This window comes from Gorilla gorilla, chromosome 12 (genome assembly GCF_029281585.2).
Source record: "Gorilla gorilla gorilla isolate KB3781 chromosome 12, NHGRI_mGorGor1-v2.1_pri, whole genome shotgun sequence".
In the NCBI taxonomy this organism is placed as follows: domain Eukaryota; kingdom Metazoa; phylum Chordata; class Mammalia; order Primates; family Hominidae; genus Gorilla; species Gorilla gorilla.
Window position 1 is genome coordinate 136505797 of NC_073236.2, and position 19095 is coordinate 136524891.

At 49.0% G+C, this 19095-nt stretch overlaps 1 protein-coding gene across 5 annotated transcripts in view; it reads right to left on the reverse strand.

Moving 5' to 3' along the window:
• Nucleotides 1–19095, reverse strand: part of TRAPPC12 (trafficking protein particle complex subunit 12) — a 103680-nt gene that overhangs the window by 50450 nt on the left and 34135 nt on the right. For 3 of the 5 annotated variants that reach the window (XM_019021478.3, XM_019021477.3, XM_019021480.3), the window contains exons 4-5: nt 8188–8301; nt 5534–5672 (exon numbers count right to left, since the gene is read on the reverse strand). The exons of 1 other annotated variant lie outside the window; for it this stretch is intronic. In XM_019021478.3, coding sequence (XP_018877023.3) covers nt 5534–5672; nt 8188–8301 — 253 coding nt within the window. The remainder of the gene's footprint in view (nt 1–5533; nt 5673–8187; nt 8302–19095) is intronic. One more of the 5 variants, XM_019021479.3, reaches the window with a different exon arrangement.

Consider the following 19095-nt stretch of genomic DNA (forward strand, 5'->3'; position numbering starts at 1 on the left):
GTACATTTACAAAGCTTATAAGACAATAGTCTCTCTCTGTATATGTATTTCTCTGTGTGTATGTATATGTGAGTGTATGAAGCAAATATGTAAAATCATGACCCGGAAGAATACACAACAAACCATGATTGTGACTGCCTCTGGGAGGGGACTGAATTGGGAGGAGGTTCACAGGCTGTATCAGCAATGGGTGCTTTCATTTGTTACAAAAATGTCTAAGGCAAATATGAAAAAATATTTGTTAATGGTCTGAGTATTTAATATTTGTATTTAAATAAACATCAATTTTTGTTGAGCAAAGAGTAGATTCAACCAGATCCCAAAACAGACTTTCTCATAAGGTACGGAAGTAGTGGGTTAGAACAAAAGTAAACAGCTTTTATTAAAAAGCTATTAGAACAGAAAAAAAAGTAAAGTAAAAGTAAACAGTAAATAGACATGGGCAACATAGAAAAATCAAATATCTGAATTTGCACAAATCCATCTGGAGACAACAGTGACATCCTGTGCAATGAAAGAGTACTCTACCTCAACTATCTGAAGAATTCACGTATAGGGAACTTCTGTTTCAAAATCAGAGAAACGCGAATAGGAAAGGCAACTTTAAGATATACTTATCTTTTTCTCTGTCCCTGGAGATGCATGATACAGGGTATCACTATGCAAGTGAAGTTCAATTTTCAGAAATAAGACAGTGGCTAAGAGCAAGTTTTCTGCACACTATTTTTATTCTTCTTGTTTTGACATCTTCCACCAGTATGACCAACGCCGATCCCCTGAATTCCTGAAGCTGCATGACAATTCTAGACAGAACAGCTCAGTTGCCAAGTTATGTGTGAAGTCTGAGGGAGCTAAAGCCACACAGTCTTTAAGTGTGTCCTGCAGGGACACAGAGGACTTCCAGTGAATGAAAAGATGTGGAAAATCTGCTCACAACCCCCAGCCAGCTGGCTTCTAAACACAAATGTGAGCTTTCAATGACTACCCCACAACCCACGAAAAGAACTCTGATAAAAGGCTTGATGCAAGCAGCTTCCACCTCTACTGCTTGCGGCCTGGGTTCTGGGGATGGATGAAGCTGGGCCCTGGGTTCTAGGGATGGATGTAGGGTCTGAGAGGGGAAGAAGCAATGAATGCAGTAGAAGAGGAACAGAGGAAAAGGGGGTGGAGATTGAGGAGCAAGAAAGGAAAATCAAGAGAGGATACCCAGGTCAGAGTCAGTGCTACCTGGGCTTCTTGTGGCTTTGGGGGCCCCACCCAGAACCGCACAGACCTCAGCTCTGGGGGCACGGGGCTGGGTCGGCTCCAGGGGGTGCGGGGCTGGGTCGGCCCCAGGCCCGTAGTCCTCGGGATTCTTCCTGTGTGCAGGAGGGAGCGTCCAAACAACCAAGTGAAAGACACAGCGCCAGGGTCAGAAACGAGGCTGGGCTTTGGGGGTGGCTGAAAGTAACTGACTGAAATTGTTAGATTTGACATGTAAATACATCAACCATAATACTGTTCCTTTTTTGGATGAATTTTTTTTAAAAAACCTTCATGATTTTTACACATGATTCATTACATGTCTTGTCATGAATATTCTGAATGGACAAAAATTACGCCCAATATTTACATGAAATATATTAAAGCTCATTCATAAAAGTTTTTATAATTATAGCCTCCTTTTCAAGCACATTTTAACAACTTGCTTTGCTTATATATTGCAAGTGAAAATGAAGTGAATGAATCAAAATCTTACATTTATGCTTTGTTACACCACAAAATGGGAAGAAAAATTAGTAAACATCCAGCGTATTATTGAGGATGAATGTTAATACACTTTTGCTAAAATGTATGTATGATTTATGTCTATTTCATAATTTAAATTAGCTTCTCAATGATGCGTAGCTGCTGTCTTCTCTTTATCCATTTACCAATGCAATTTAATTTCAGGAAGAATCAAAGCATGTTTTCTAGGCTTGACTGAACATCCTTAGGAAAAAGTGCCCTCAAAATGAGGAAAGATGACAGGCAGTTTCCACCTAAACCCACAGATTTTGATTCGCTATCTTAAAGGGCACTCAGTGTCATTTCCATCAAAATCCTCTCCTTAGAGATGGGTAAACAGTGCCACGGAGTCTTCAGCACACTGTAAAATAGGATACACAAGGCGAGGTTGGGCATTCCTGAATGGCCAAAGGTAAAGGTTAGAGACCAATGGGAGCTGGAGTTTTTTTTTTTTTTTTTTTTTTTTTTTTTTTTTGTGGGACAGAGTCTCGCTCTGTCGCTCAGGCTGGAGTGCAGTGGTATGATCTTGGCTCACTACAACCTCCGCCTCCTGGGTTGAAGAGATTCTCGTGCCTCAGCCTCCTGAGTAGCTGGTAGTACTGGTGTGCACCACCATGTCCGGCTAATTTTTTGTATTTTTAGTAGAGATGGGGTTTCGCCATGTTGGCCAGGCTGGTCTCGAACTTCTGGCCTCAAGAGATCTTGAGATCTTCACGGCCTCCCAAAGTGCTGGGATTACAGGCATTAGCCACTGTACCCAGCCAAGCTGGATATTTTTACTTGGTCATCATAGGAAACATCTGCCTTTCAGTCACACTCATTCTTAAACACCTGTCATAAATTCAGAAGCAGGTGTTGTAAGAGGAGTCATTTTGAATCTATAATTCACATGGACCTCAGTAGGAAAAGAAACCAGAGCACTTGGTGCAGCTCTGCGCTTCAGGGTATCTGGTGGTTTCGATTAAGGCCTGCGTGCTCAATGCCCTGAGTTTTCTGTTAGCAGCAGACAAAATGCCTAAAAAACTAGCTGTCCAGTCCCAGTTCCAGTCCCCGGCCCAGGCAGAGTCCCACACACCTGGGTCCAGCCCCCTCCCGGGACTATGAACCACGTGGGAGGGCAGGGTTGGATGAGACGCTCAGGCTGCAGTCAGGCAGACGGGAACGGATGGTTTTATTTATGTGGGGTGGGGGAAAACAAGGCTGATCCGTATAAGAAATAGGAAAACAGCTGTTTCTGGACTATGATAGCTACCAGGCATAACTGATTAAATAGAAACACCCTCAAACTTCCCCAATTAACAATGCCTTTAACCTTTCCATCTTTTCTTCACAACCTACCAAGTGACAGGCTCCCCATTCTTTTTGGGCTGGAAATTCAGTCTTACATGGAAAGGATGACCCTCAAATTGGCGACGAAGTGGAGACAAGAAAGGGACACGACAGAATCAGGGAGCCCAGTTAATTTACAAGGTAGAACAGTAGCCCTTGAACAACCAGCCATGGCTGTATCTCTCCAACTCATGAGCGGATGTGGGAACCACCTACGTGCGGACTGGACGGAACTTTGGGAGGGACGTAGAATGAGACTTGCTCCGGGGGAGGGAGGACGGATAAAGCCCTGCTCCTCGAGGACAGTGCTCACGACCACCGAGCAGCTTCCAGGCTGGAGTGCGGGAGAAGAAATACCCCAGGGAAGAGGTAAAGACATCTTTATCCAACCCATGGCTGCAAAAGCCAGACTCCTGGGGACAGAAGGCCTGCTTGGCCAGCAACGCCAGTGAGGGCCCTTCAGCAAGTTCCCGAGACTCCTCTGGCCCCACTTCCTCCACCTGTTGGCCAGGCCACGGCAGACAGAGCTCCTGAACATGCACCCTCAAGCGGTCCTGGCTTTGGTCTGTTCCTCCTGGTCATGTGGAAGGCCAGCAGGACTGGACAGGCCAGTGGGTGGGCAGGAAGTGTCACACACTAAGGACTGGTGTCTACGTCCCTGGATGACACAGAGTCCTACGTCTGAGAGTGATAGTGGTGTTGCTGGTCCTTCTTGACTCTGTGGCTACCTAGCTTGGTTGGTTCACTTCCATGAAATCAAGCCAGCCCCATCAAGACAATCTCTTTGATTTATGCCCTATTTTAGTTATTAAAAGTTACCCTTCCCATTTTTTCTTTTCCACAAGGGGCAAATTCCCTTAGTCAGAAGGAAGAAACAATTTTAATACCAGTGAGACTAAAGGTCAAAAAACACTCTATACTAAAAATGATAAAAATCTCCATCAATTCCGGGATAACTCAGAGTAATACGGACCAATTCCCGCCCGTCCTACTTGGAGGAAGGTAAAGATGATAAAGGAGAGAGCATGGGGAATAAAGAAAGCCGGCGTCTACATTCGTTCCTATGCCCCTCCAAAGAAACAGAGCTGAGTTTTAACCAAAAAACAACACACAAAGAAGTTCAAAGATTTGTTTTTACTTCTAGCCTTTTTAGTTCATCTATTTACCTACTAGTATCAACCAAGTTCAACAGAATGTTTATTTAAATTTTCTGAGACTTCTATAGGAATTATTATTTTATTATTAATCAGGCCTTTGCATCTCTTGTACCACTGGTTTTAAATATTTTCTACCTCCAATCAGGCCCTGCATTTCCTGACAACTAGGACCATTCTCTGTAGCTCCACTGCTGCAGCCAACAAATGCTGACCCTCGAGCCTGCAAAATGCGGCAGTGCGAGACTCTCCCATGTTACTGATACATTCAGAAGAGAGTAAGAAAACCAGCAAATACAGTTGGTACTAGATAGCAGCCACTATTCCAAGCAATTTACACATGACATCATTTAATCTTTAGGACAACCCAGGCAGCAAGGAGGATTGGCATCTCTGTTTTACCAATAAGGACACTGGGGCACAGAGATGTCAGATAACTCTTCCAAGGTTACATGATTCAATGGGGGAAGCAGGATGTAACTGGGGATGCCTGACAACAGGGCGTGGGCTTACAATAGCTGCTTACACTGCCCTCACAAGACATCCTGCCAGGACTGTTTTCTATTTAAGAACACATGAGAGGCTTCAAACATATTTATGAGGTTCTCCACCAAGAGACGCACACTGCACAAGGCTCCCAGTGCTGCAGAAGGCTCTCCGTAACCCGCCCTTCTCCCTTCCCAACTGGTGGTTTCTTGTCACTCTCCTAGAACTACCCTATGCTGTAGCCTAGTGTTTTCCAAACAATGGTCGTGACTGTGACCCAAAGGGTGAACCACAACCAGATTTTTAAAATAAATTAAATCAGAATAGAGACAAATGGAAAACGTCACGGCGTGTGCCACATGCACGGATACGTTTGGTTCCACTGCTCTGCATCTCTGTGCGCCAGGTCCTGATATGGGACGGCTCTTCCCCGTGGAGCGCGGCTCAGACGTCTACTACCCGGCCAGGTCCCGATATGGGACGGCTCTTCCCTGTGGAGCGCGGCTCAGACGTCTACTACCCGGCCCCTGCACCAAATCATGCTGCCCTGACAGAGCAGGTGCTTGACACGCGGCTGCTAAATGTACAAACAGACGCACCAGGGAGCGCCTCTAGGCCAGTGTTTCGGGAAATCGGAGTGGGAGCATTCTGTAAGTCAAGGCTTGTTGCTAGGTACTTATCTGATTTTTCAAGACTGGATAAATAAGGAAAACTGAGGCTACGAAATTATGTATAAATCAAAGCAAACCAGAGCGACACACATACAAATGTACAAATATTAAATACCATGGCCTTACCCCTGCGCCCAGGGTACACGTGCGGGTAGTACTCGTAATAAAGATCTGGCTGATCAAGATTTCCGAAGGGTTCAAATTCCATCTCAGCATTCTGGAAAAGGCCCAACTTCACTAGTAGTGCCAGCCTCACAAACCAGAGCTAAAAACAAAATACAGTGGAAACAATAGGTTATCTACATATATCCAGTTCAGAATTTGCTACTCCTTCTGAGTTGGTGTTAGAGGTTAATTTCTCATATATTAAAATAAGGGCTAACCTAACTTTCTATCTTTGCATATTTACACAATCGTATTTAAAAAATTACTCTTGAAGCTGGGCATGATGCCTCATGCCTGCAGTTCCAGCTACTCAGGAGGCTGAGGTGGGAAGATCGCTTGAGCCCAGGAGTCTGAGTCCAGCCTGGGCAACTTAGCGAGACCCTGTCTCTAAAAAGAAATTACTATTGAGCTTAATAACAATGTGAATGATTTTACATAATTGTTTACTCAATAAGTAAACAGTGCTTACTGAGCAGGTCTGTGTGCAAAGCACTGTGCTAGGTGTCATGAAGATGAAAAGGCACCAAAGGAATGCACCACCTAGTGGAGGGCGGGGGAATGACGGCGGGAACAGGAGCAGGAAGGAGAGGAAGCGCAGGGATGGGTTGGTTGTGTTTGAGGGCAGCTCTCAGGGCTGTGGAATTTCAAGGGGCCACAGGCTAAGGAAGGGTCTGCTGGTTCAGGGAACATAAGGACAAAGGTACAGAGTGGACAAAACACAACATACGAGAGAGCACACTGTGCTCTGCCAGCATCTGGGGTACATTCAGGAAAATGGTGGGAATTTGCATTAGACAGCTGCAGAGCCAGAGACTTAGGATTAAAAGGGTACCTTAGAAATGATCTAATTGGATCTGACTTTCCTGATGAGAAGAATGAATTTCACTAAGTGTCCGCTGAAGGATGAATGGATAAAGGAACGTGGCACGACACACAGTGGAATACCACTCAGCTTTCGTGGAGGAAATCCCATCGTTTGTGCTGTGGATGAGCCTAGGGGACATGATGTTAGACAAACAAGCCAGGCACAGAAAGACAAACACCGTGTGACCTCACTTACACATGGAATCTGAAAACACTGAACTCACAGAAGCAGAGTAGATGGCGGGTGCCGGGGCTGGGGGTGGGGAGGAGGGCCAGGCAGGGGAGGTTTGAGAGATGTTAGTCAAAGGAAACAAAATCCAGTGACGCAAGGAATAAGCTCAAGAGATCTATTGTAGACGTGGTGACACAGTTACAATGTATACTAAAAATTGCTAAGACAGATTTTCAGTGTTCTCATTACACACACACACAGGCATGTGAGGCAATGCATGCGATTTAGCTTGATTTAACCATTCCACAGTGTACACATAGCCTGTCATGGTCTGAGGGTTTGCATACAACACGAGAAGATGAAATTTCACATGGTAGGCAATGGGAAACTATCCAGCTCTTGACTAGCTCCGTTTCAGACCTAGCTGGAAAGGAGGGTGGTTCACCCTCTTTAGGCAGCCTGGTGGTTCCTGGCTCCAGGGAGGTCACCATATTGGTGTTGAGCTAGTGCCAACACCTGATCAACAAAGTGCACTACGGCCCAGAACTCCCGGGACCAAGTGATCTTCCTGCCTCAGTCTCCCCAGTAGCTGGGACTACAGTCAATGTGCCACTGCGCCGGGCACAGTTTTCCAGCAGGAAAGTGAGATGATCAAAAGTGTGCTTTTTTGGAGGTAGTTTATGGAATGAATGTGAATAAAGAAACTTGGACTAAGTTCATATAAGAGGCCAAAGCAACACTGCAATGAGAGCTCGAACTGCGGGTGGTGGTGGGTTGGAGAGAAATGATAGGAAAACAGCCTAAGATTTGGCAAACCAATGGATGGAGAGGTGATGGGGGAAAGTGCATTTAAAGCTAGAGTGGCTCTTCTTGTCGGCTCTTGGTGGAAGAGAGAGAAGGAGAAGGAGCCTGCTGGAAATAGCTAAGCTGTCAGGGCTCCCCAGAGCTGCTCCTTTCAAAAGCTCATCACAGTTCTGAAGGATCTGGTGATCTGTTTAGTCCCGGGGGATTCCCATGTAAGCTAGAAGAACAGGTAAAAAACTCCCCAGGGAAAGGTAAGAATGTATCAACGTTTGCAGCTGTTCCTTCTTCTCAGATGAGTTTCCTTTTGTTCACAAGTCTATTTTGTGCATTCCCTTTTCTTTTTTTTTAAATTTCAGAGCAAGTGATATACCAGGAGGAGCAAATGGCACATGGACCCTCCGTCCTTCGGGTGGACAGAACCAACTGCTCCTGTCACTGTTTCCTACCGGGCCCAGACACGCCCCAGAGCCCCGCACAGGCCAGTTGGTACTGCCAGTCGTGAGGCGAACCCACCTGCTGACCCAAAGCCATGCCGGTCCCACCATGAGACTGAGTGTGGGCACTTGTGAGTGTGCTTCTGGGGCACAAAGGCGTCCTGACGGGCCGAAGTGAGAATTCCAGTGCCCCAGTATAGTATATACAATATAATTAGGAGAGAAAGAAGCAGGATATGAAAATACACTTTTTGTTATTGGCATGAAAGGCCATGGTCCTGTCCATGTCCCCAAACTGTGATAAGCCAGGTTAAACTCCAGCACCTGAAAGGTGTTCTCACCTGCAGTGAATCTGTCGTGTGGCTGGTGGGCAGCCCGCTCTTGCCGTAGCCCTGGCCGTGGGCTGTGAGGAGGCGTCCGCACAGGTCCACTGCTGCCCTCCAGTTTCTGCAGCTCTGCAAGACACGGCAGAACATGTGACCAAACACACATGCACGGCATGGTGGAATCCATGACCCAAACGCATAGCCACTGGCCACAGCTGCTCACCTTGCTGGAAGCAGCGCCAGCCAGCCATTAGTAGTGGTGACAAGGTCAGTGTGCTGGCACGGAGGGGCATGCCATTTGTCAACGCTGCACGTGTAATTAGGCAATAAGAGAGCCAAGCGTGAGGTGCAGTTCGAGCCGATCAAATCATAAAAACATTACAATTTAACAACCGATAGAACATCGGGAAGAGGCTTTTTATTGGAAAGCTCCGCACATCTCTCAATCTACATGACCGGTTTCCTTTTTAGCAAGATTATCTTAAGATTTCTGTCAATTTAAAATCAATAAGGAAATTTTATGCTATGTGTTGGACATATTTATTTGTATCTGTAAGATCTGCATATGACTCTAAAATAACTGGCTTTATATGTTCATAATTCTAATTTATCAATATGAAAAAATCAATGAACTGGGTGAACACAACATGTTCCAGGCCTGTGTGGCAATGCACGGTATACTTTCACATTGCTTAACGTTACAGCTTCAACATGGAAAGGCTGGCTGGTACTGACACACTGGCTGATTCGTACAGACTCTTGTGTTTATCTTTGCCCTTGTGCAATAGAGAAAGGACGGCCATTAGGCAAATGAATGGGAAAATAAGATCAGAATGTTTAAACCTTTTAAGAAGCTAAAAGTGGATGCTCACTCTGTCTTTTCTCAACGTAACGGGCACTATCTTTGAATACGGTAGATGTCCTCATTTCTGCAGCCAGTCAATAAACATGCTTTAAGTACCTCCTGCCTGACAGAGACTGCAAGGCTGGCGGGGAGGTTAGTGAACGAGCACTCATTAGTGGTATGATCTAGCAAGGGAGACAGACAATTAAACAATGTGTTTCTCAAGAATTAGCTAAATGATTTTGTGTGCATGCCAAGCGCTTCTCTGACAAGAAGTTTAGGAGTTTACATATTTTAAAAATGTGTGGTAGAGCCTGCCACACACTTCTTCTGTATACTAACTCACACCCGCACTACTCCCTTTCCACACCTCCTGCACTCCACGCTGGGACACAGAGAACTCAGGGCCTGCTTATGAAACGCCTAGGAGGGCAATGAGTCTCAGCTTTGCACTACAGTTGTTCTGCAGTCCTTTATTTGGGCTTCCTCAGGCAGCAGCTAACGACCTGCTCCAATTCCAGCCACAGTGGCGGTGTGGGGGGCTGTGTTGAAGGCAGGAGTGGGGCTTGTGTCTTCCGGGGCTCTGACACGTGGTCTCACACTCACACTGCAGGCTCAGCAATGGCTGAGTTTACAGAGCTGAGGTCATCTGTCCCACCTCACAGATGTGACAATTAAAGAAGATACATGAAAGTGCTGAGCACAGTGCCAGGCAGGAGGCAGGCATTAAAAATGTGAACGATGCTGTTAAAAATTCCCAAACTGTTTCTCCATCAATCCAGAGTCAGCGTGTGCGTGCCTAGTGAAACTCTATGTGTAAGGGAAGGAACTGGTGCTGGGCCTTGAGCTTCAGACAGGCCAGGCTCTACGCCTGAGTAGCCGTGTGACCTGCTGCAAGCTGCCAGCCGTCCCTGGGCTGCAGGCATCTCAGTTTCCTCCAGGTCTTCTGAGGGGTTGATAGTTGTTTTTTTTAAAATGCTGAACATCCTACTGTCCACATTACCAGTGTGTTTACCCACTGACCTATCGAAGGACCTCTTGGTTGCCTCTAGTTTTTGGCAACTATGGATAAAGCTGGTATCAACATCGTTGGGCAGATTCTTGTGTGGATATAAGCATTCGGCATAACTGGGTGAAATATCCAGGAGCGTAATGCAGTAACTGGATTGCTGGGTTGTACGTAAGAGTATGTTTAGTGTTGTAGGAGGCCACCAAGCTGTCTTCCTAAGTGGCCGCGCCATCTTGCCTTCCCTAGCAGTGAGGGGTCCCGCGGCTGCCCGTCCCGTGGCACTTGGTGTTGTCCATGCTATTTTTCAGCCACTCTAACTGGCATGCGTTTCACTGTCAGGTGAACTTTCCACTGTTCTCTCACGGAGTTTTTCCTTTCACTGTACCTGCCACAGCCTGACGGTGAGTACTGGCCTCCACGGCACCCACCAGCGAGCTGCAAATATTAGCAGGGCAACTCAAATGAGATTTCTTAAACTCTATCTTGTAGCTTGTTTTTTTTTTTTTTTTGGAAATGAGGACACCAGAGCATACACAGTGCAGTTGGAGTCTGTGGTTTTCTTCACTAGCTGGTGTGCGGCCACTGGACCAAGTCAGAGAACCACTGATCGACGGTGAAGATGAGATCGGTGCCACGTTCCCCCAAACTGTCCAGATTACAGCAAGTAATACAGGATTTCTGTGTTCTGGTTGACAGTTCAGAAGTATTTTTAGATTGGTTAAGATAATTTACTAAAACGATCTCCAAATGCCTTCTCTAGTCTAAATTCAATGCAATAATCACTTTATATAATACAAATGGCTCTGTATATTCTCTTTGAATTGCAAATGTGAAAGAGTGAGAGGGAAAGAGATTGTGCCAAGTCTGAACCAGTTCTATATATGCATCTAGGCAGATTCTGTATCCAGGGGCAACTAATAACTGCTCCCTTCCTGGTTCCCTAGGCCTAAGGCTCTGGCCTTTCCTGCTAGAAAGGCTGGGGCCCTCTTCCCTCAGGACATGACCTACAGTGAGGACAGGCAGGAGTTAATCAGGGAAAGGGAGGGGGCGGAGACCCTAGAAGAGGACAGAATGTGTGCAAAGCAAGGCGAGGGCAGGCATGGGGGGCACAGGGAGCAGAGGGCAGGGTGCAGGGCCCGAGGGGATGCAGTAAGGACCAGCGGGCCAGAGGGAGGCGGTGGAGGAGGGGCCGAGCAGGTGTGGATGAGGGGAGGCTGGGGAAGCAGGTGAGGATGGGGTGGCACAGGAGGTGAGGCAGAGGAGGGTCGGGTGTGCTGGCCTTTGCAGGCTTCCAAGAGCACAGGCCACAGCAGTGTCGTGTCATCACATTTGAAGGCCCCAGTCTCCCTGCACTGATGGGGTGAACTTAAGGCGTCCGTGTAGATGTGAGTAAAGCTATGAGGAGGATGTTCCAGCAGCTGGGCCTGGTGCTGGCAATCTGTGCACATCCTGTGGACGCCCCCCACCCCCTACTGCCTGAGTTGGTAGGCAGAGCTCACAGGAACCCAGAGCCCAGCCTCGTGTGCACCTGCACGGTGATAAGGTTCTGTGCTACCATGGAAGAGCTGGGCATTCACAGCAGAGCTGAGGAGCTGGACAGATACTGTATGGCCAGGAAGTCTACAATGTTTATTCTATGGTCTTTTACAGAAAATGCTGGCGGATCCCAGGTCTAGGCCCCTCGTGGCTCAGTAGTTCATTTCTGTTGACTTCAAGGAGGACTGTGGGCTGACTTCAGCCCGCGAGTGGCTTGTGACTGATACCTGAGGACGAGGCACAGGAATGGAGATGCTCCTGCAGTCACGTGACAGAGAACTTTATGTGTATGGCATGCAGTGATAACAAAGCAGGGGCCTGCATTTGGCATGTTTTCCATTTTATTCTTTCATGACTGATTATTGTGAATTAGTTATTATTTATATTGATGGTGCAGAGTGGCAGAAGCAGGCGAGTATTTGTAGAGACATGGTTTTCCCATGTTGCCCAGGCTTGTCTTGAACTTCTGGGCTGAAGTGATCTACTCACCTCGGCCTCCCAGAGTGCTGGGATTACAGGCATGAGTCACTGTGCCTGCCACTATGACAATTTTTTTTTTTTTTTTTTTTGAGACAGACCCTCTATTGCCCAGGCTGGAGTGCAGTGGCACGATCTCGACTTGCTGCAATCTCCGCCTCCTGGGTTCAAGAGCAGATGTCTCCAGGAGGCAGCCTGCAGAGGAACTCAACATCCGGCAGGTTCCAGACAAAGCCATTAGCAGCTTTGTTGAGAGCTGGTTGGACTGGAATCAGACGAGAATAAGATTTGGGGAAAGGCCGGGCGCGGTGGCTCACACCTGTAATCCTAGCACACTGGCAGGCTGAGTCAGGCAGAGTGCTTGAGCTCAGGAGCTCAAGAAGGGCAACATGGTGAAACCCTGTCTCTATAAAACAAAAATTAGCTGTGTGTGGTGGCATGCATCTGTAGTCCCAGCTACTTGGGAGGCTGTGGTGGGAGGATCATCTGAGCCCAGGAGGCTGAGGTTGCAGTGACCTGAAGTCATGACACTGCACTCCAGCCCGGTGACAGAGTAAGACCCTGTCTTACAAAAAAAAAAAAAAAAAAAAAAAAAAAAATCTGTGGAAACTAAGGAGAGAGAAGCAGAGAGATGGGCAGCTATAGGAACCTCTAGGGAAGTCAGCACTACCAGACTGTCAGGGGAGGAAAGGCAGACAGTGGCCACAGAAGGTGAGACACTCACTGTCTGTGTTTAACCAAGTACTTGAGTGTGTAAAAACGCAGAGGAGGAGGCTGTAGCTGGAGAAGGGCTGATTACACATTAGGAAGACAGGATGACCCATGGCTCAAGGTTCCAGGCGTCAGGGCATGTGGGCCGAGGGCCATCTGTGGGGAGGACAGTCTGCCCGCTGACCTCAGCAGGAGTGTGTCCGGGACTAGGGACATGAGGTGCTACCAGAACTCTGTTTTGGCTCCAAAGCAGGGGGAAGGTCACTCGTCTTTAAAAGTGAGGAGGAAGGGGAGGGGTGGGAGGCGTGAGAGAGGTAGAGATGGTCTAAAAGGGCAGTGGGAGAGACCAGAGCAACCTGATAGGAAGGCCCTGCAGTGCTGATGATGTACTCAATGCTGCCAAGCATCACTGCAGATGCTTGGACGTGGGAATTCCTCCTGCAGCCTCAGCGGCTGGGTGTCCTTGCAGAGGAAGCTGGAGGCTGAACCTGTCAAAAGCGCAGGTATCTGAGATATGTGCAGTGGAAGAATGAAGGAACAGGCATTTTGGGATTTGGGAAAGGCACGTGTGAGATGTGGAACATGGAAACCACGCTAGGTAGAGAAGGAAGTGAAGTAACGAGGTGCTGAGGCAGAGTCAGCAAGCAGATCGGTGAGCCACGGTGTGCAGGAAGGCAGAAGAACCACATGTGGGTGTGGATGCCACAGTGACCAGCTGGCTGGCGGGAGAGGGCACTCAGGAAATGGCAGATGTCCCACTGGAGCTGTATAGGGTGTGGGTGATCACAAGGCTCCAACTGTCACAAGGTGATCACAAGGCTCCAAGTGGCCCCCACAAGAGCCAGAAGTAGTCCTGGGAGAATCAAGAGCTGGGGAACGAAGAGGCCCCGGGACTGGCTGGGCCACCCCTGCAGATCCCGGAGTCACTGGGTGAAGGGAAGGGTCTGGGAGGAGGACTACCAGGTCATCACTCCTCAGCCATTCTCAGCTACCTGACCCCAGCCAGGCTGCTGAACTGTGCCTTGGTTACCTGGTAAGTAAAATGGATGTATTAATAGTTCTTCGTGATTCTTGTGAGGATTAACAGTTAACACAGGTGAAGTACTCAGAACCATGCTGGGAGCCTGGTGAGTGTGCAGGCAATGCCAGCTTTTCTCCCCAGGGCTCTGCAGCATGGCACTTTCATAACCTCTCCGCGTACGTCTTCCCTGCTGGACTGTTGGACTGTTAGCCCTGCAAATGCATGGGCTGTTATTATTTTTGGTCATAACATTATAAAGTAGGCATTATTATGACTTTTTTTTTGAGACAGGGCCTCGCTCTGTCATCTGGGCTGGAGTGCAGCGGTGCGACCACAGCTTCACCTCCTGGGCTCAAGTGATCCTCCCACCTCAGCCTCCGAGTAGCTGGGACTACGGGTATGTGTCACCACACCCAGCTAATTTTTGTATTTTTTGTAGAGACAGGGTTTTCCCATGTTGCCCAGGCTTGTCTTGAACTTCTGGGCTGAAGTGATCTACTCACCTCAGCCTCCCAGAGTGCAGGGATTATGGGATTACAGGCATTAGCCACTGTGCCTGCCACTATGACAATTTTTTTTTTTTTTTTTTGAGACAGAGGCTCTTGCCCAGGCTGGAGTGCGGTGGCACAATCTCAACTTGCTGCAATCTCCGCCTCCTGGGTTCAAGCGATTCTCTTGCCTCAACCTCCTGAGTAGCTGGGACTACAGGCGCCCGCCACCATGCCCGGCTAAAGTTTGTATTTTTAGTAGAGACGGGGTTTCGCCATGTTGGCCAGGCTGGTCTCGAGCTCCTGACCTCCGGTGATCTGCCTGCCTCGGCCTCCCAAAGTGCTGAGATTACAGGCGTGAGCCATCACGCCCGGCCAATGACCATTTTTAAAAATGAGAAACTTAAGGTTTTAATTCTCGTGGAAAGGAGAACAAAGAAGTTCGATGAGTAAATGTTGGCGGAATCTGCATTTCCTCATTCATTCACTCAGTGGCCATTTACTGACTGCCTGCTGTGAACCAGGCACTGTGCTAGGTTCGGGGGGACACAAGGCCGATGAAGAGGGCCAGGTCCCAGAAGCCAGGGCAAGTTTCCAACATCAGGTCACAATGGTGAGATTTCAGTTCCAGGCAAGAGGGGCAACTGGGTGCTTCTAAACAGAGAAATGTATTTTGAAATAAAATGTTTGGAAAATGAATCCAGCTGCAGTGTACAGACCGACTAGGGCAGTCTAAAGACCATACGTGGTCAGACGCTGCATCACCCGGCCCGGCAGGAGGAGAGCAGCAGGCAGCAGGGGCGGTGGGGGGCGCCGTGGCTGCTCCCTAGAGGGTGAGAGAGACCCAGAAACAAACTAACCAATAAAACACTAACGTGGAAATCTGAGGGACGGCGCGAACCTGTCTCTACCCACCCAGGGCAGGCCGGACATGGAGACACAGCAGGCAGATGAGCTGGGTTTTACAAAAGGACAGAAGATATAAAAAATGACAAGATGGTGGAACAGTCACGTGAAAAGTGCCTGGTAAACCTGCAGATGGCAGGTTGTAGCTGAGGAGAGAAGACACTGGAGATGCAGGTTTGGGAGAAGCATGTGCCAGGGAGAGGTGACCCAGCGAGGGAGAGGAAGGCCTTCCTGAGAGGAGCGGGAGCAGGTACCACAGAGCATCTGCCCTGCAGCCCAGGAAGGCTGCCCAGCAGGGCACAGTGAAGGGGCAGGGGGAGGGCACAGTGAAGGGGCAGGGGGAGGGCACAGTGAAGGGGCAGGGGGAGGGCACAGTGAAGGGGCAGGGGGAGGGCACAGTGAAGGGGCAGGGGGAGGGCAGTGAAGGGGCAGGGGGAGGGCACAGTGAAGGGGCAGGGGGAGGGCACAGTGAAGGGGCAGGGGGAGGGCACAGTGAAGGGGCAGGGGGAGGGCACAGTGAAGGGGCAGGGGGAGGGCACAGTGAAGGGGCAGGGGGAGGGCAGTGAAGGGGCAGGGGGAGGGCACAGTGAAGGGGCAGGGGGAGGGCACAGTGAAGGGGCAGGGGGAGGGCACAGTGAAGGGGCAGGGGGAGGGCACAGTGAAGGGGCAGGGGGAGGGCACAGTGAAGGGGCAGGGGGAGGGCACAGGGAAGGGGCAGGGGAGGGCACAGGGAAGGGGCAGGGGGAGAGCATAGTGAAGGGGCAGGGGAGGGCACAGTGAAGGGGCAGGGGGAGGGCAGTGAAGGGGCAGGGGGAGGGCACAGTGAAGGGGTAGGGGGAAGGCACAGTGAAGGGGTAGGGGTGTGCCTAGGAAGTGGCCTGGGGGCCCTGCAGTGCTTCTGCTCTCAGCTTCCAAGGACAGAACTGCCCTTGCGGACACACAGGAAAGCTCACAGAATGCCCCTGATGTTTCGGGGAAGGAATAAAGAAACCTACCTGTGGAAGTCACGGTGCGAATGCCTGTGAGGCGAAGCTGTTACAAGACAGCCCTTAAGGCAGGCTGGGCTGGCGGGGCGGGCTTAGCTCTCTGTTTATACTGATATTAACAGAAGCACCCAGTCACTCCCTCACTTAAGAAGCATCTACTAAGCACCTAAGAGGAGGTATGTCCTAAGTCAGGCAACAGGAGTACAAAGATGAATTTGGTATGAGGGACAGTCATACAGAACAAATGGCTACTAGTGCATCAAGACAGACACAGATGCTCCATCCATACCCACAGTAAGTTAGAAATATCTTGAGATGAAAATAAGTGGGCCAGGCGTGGTGGCTCACGCTTGTAATCCCAGCACTTTGGGAGGATGAGGGGGGCGGATCATGAGGTCAGGAGATCGAGACCATCCTGGCTAACACGGTGAAACCCCGCCTCCACTAAAAATACAAAAAATTAGCCAGGCGTGGTGGTGGGCGCCTGCAGTCCCAGCTACTTGGGAGGCTGAGGCAGGAGAATGGTGTGAACTTGCAAGGCGGAGCTTGCAGTGAGCTGAGATCGCACCACTGTACTCCAGCCTGGGCAACAGAGCGAGACTCTGCCTCAAAAAAAAAACAAAAAAAAACAAAAAACAAAAAACAAAAAAAACAGAAAAGAAGTGAATGCAGGCCAGGCACGATGGCTCACTTCTGTAACCCCAGCACTGTGGGAGGCTGAGCTGGGTGGATCACCTGGGATCAGGAGTTGGAGAGCAGCCTGGCCAACATGGTGAAATCCCAGCTCCACCAAAAATACAAAACTTAGCCAGGTGTGGTGGTGAGCACCTGTAATCCCAGCTACTTGGGAGGCTGAGGCAGGAGAATCACTTAAACCTGGGAGAGAGATTGCAGTGAGCGGAGATCTCACCACTGCACTCCAGCCTGGGCCACAGAGCCAAACTCTGTCTCAAAAGAAAAGGAAAGGAAAGGAAAGGAAAGGAAAGAAAAGAAAAGAAAAGAAAAGAAAAGAAAAGAAAAGAAAAGAAAAGAAAAGAAAAGAAAAGAAAAGAAAAGAAGTGAATGCACCATCTAACCTAGTGAATGTCACAGCATAGCCTAGCCTACCTTAAACATGCTCACAACACTTACATTAGCCTACAGTTGGGAAAATCAGCCAACACAAGGCCTGCTTTATAAAGTGTTGGACATTTCACGTCATTTCTTGAATTCACTGCGGGTGAGAAACAGAACGGCACGTGGGTGCTCACAGTACAGTTCCCACCGAAAGGGGAGCGCTTTTGCACCATCATAAAGTTGAAAAATCTTAAGTCAAACCACGGAGGTTGGGGACTGTCTGTACATACACACACATGCATACACACAAGCAGCAGACCCTCTATCTGCCGGGGACCGGTTCCAGGACCCCCGGGATACCAAATCCATGACTGCTTAAGTCCTTGGTTGGTCCTCCATATCTGCAGGTTCCACACGCGTGGATTCAACCGACCACACCTGAAAGGCTGCTGTGCACACCTCACCGTGTTTCCCATCTGCGGGTGGTGGAATCCGTGGATGCGGAACCTGTAGATACGAAGGGCCAACGTACGTGATGTCCACAATACATACATACATGCACACATACGTGTGTTTATGAAATACGGACACTCCAGTGTGGGAGACACCGAGACCGGTGGCACAGGGGTGGGGAGTCTCGCACGATGAACAAGAGGAATGCACGTCAACGAGGGGAATGGTGTCCCTCGCGGGGCAGAGGCACAAGCGGCACGGCATGGACACACTTGACAGCTCTGTGAGGACACCGCTGGCACACAGCTCCGTGAGGACACTGCTGGCACACAGCTCCGTGAGGACACTGCTGGCGCACGGCTCCGTGAGGACACTGCGGGCGCACGGCTCCGTGAGGACACTGCTGGCGCACAGCTCTGTGAGGCACTGATGCCTGAGGATTCAGGAAACGGGCTGACACATGGCAGAGCATGTTCAAGGCACTGCAGAGCGGGGACAGCTGGGGGATGGGGTCAGGGGGATGGTGGGGGTGAGGCTGAGCTGGAGCTGGAGCTAGAGGCTGGACCCCAGAGTGGCAGACCCCAGGGTGGCGGGCAGGGGGGAGGACAAGAACCCGGGGGGCTTTGAGGGGAGAGAATGAATTCTAAGGACTAAATCCAGAGTGGAGTGATTGCTGCCAGGACCCCACTGCCATGCTTATCTGGATCACACGACGAAGTGAGATTTCTTCTGAGATCACACGTGCCTGGTTTGAGTGACTGGTTACGATGGGTACTGGCTGCCAAGTGGGTCACATTTCCCAAACTGAATGAGCTGAATCTGCAGTCCTACTGCTGATGGAAATATAATTAAATCACATATGCAACATACTATGTGCTAAAAATTAATTATATCCTTTGAAACCATTTAAATTTATGATAAAACATTTTAGATAGCTTAAAAATGTGTGAGGGGTACCTAGTTTTCTAATTCTTTGGGGGGTATTACGTGAATAAAAAGGATACTGAGCTGGCTTAGTGAACAAGGCACAAGGAAACAAGGCCTGAACTAGCACAGGACGGGAGGGGCAGGGTGGAGGAGACAAACACTCATATGAATTATTTAGGAGGTAAAAGTCCTGGATTCTGGCCAGGGCAAATGGGTACTATCGTAAGCTAACTGAGAAGATACAGCAGAAACCGCAGGCTAAGGTGGCGGGTGCTGGTGAGATGATTACGCATACTGACACCTTTTAAACACGGTATTGTCAGGCAGGTTAGCTGCTTCAACAGAGTTAGCTAACACCCCCATCTACGACCTCATCCCTGTGCACACTGTGGAATAGTACAAACAGTAAGTATGAAGTGAAAAAAGAAAGTCAACTGTGGACAATGGTACAGTATTCTCAGATGCATCCTTGTTGTCTTTTTTTTAAAAAAACATACAGTGTCTTATAT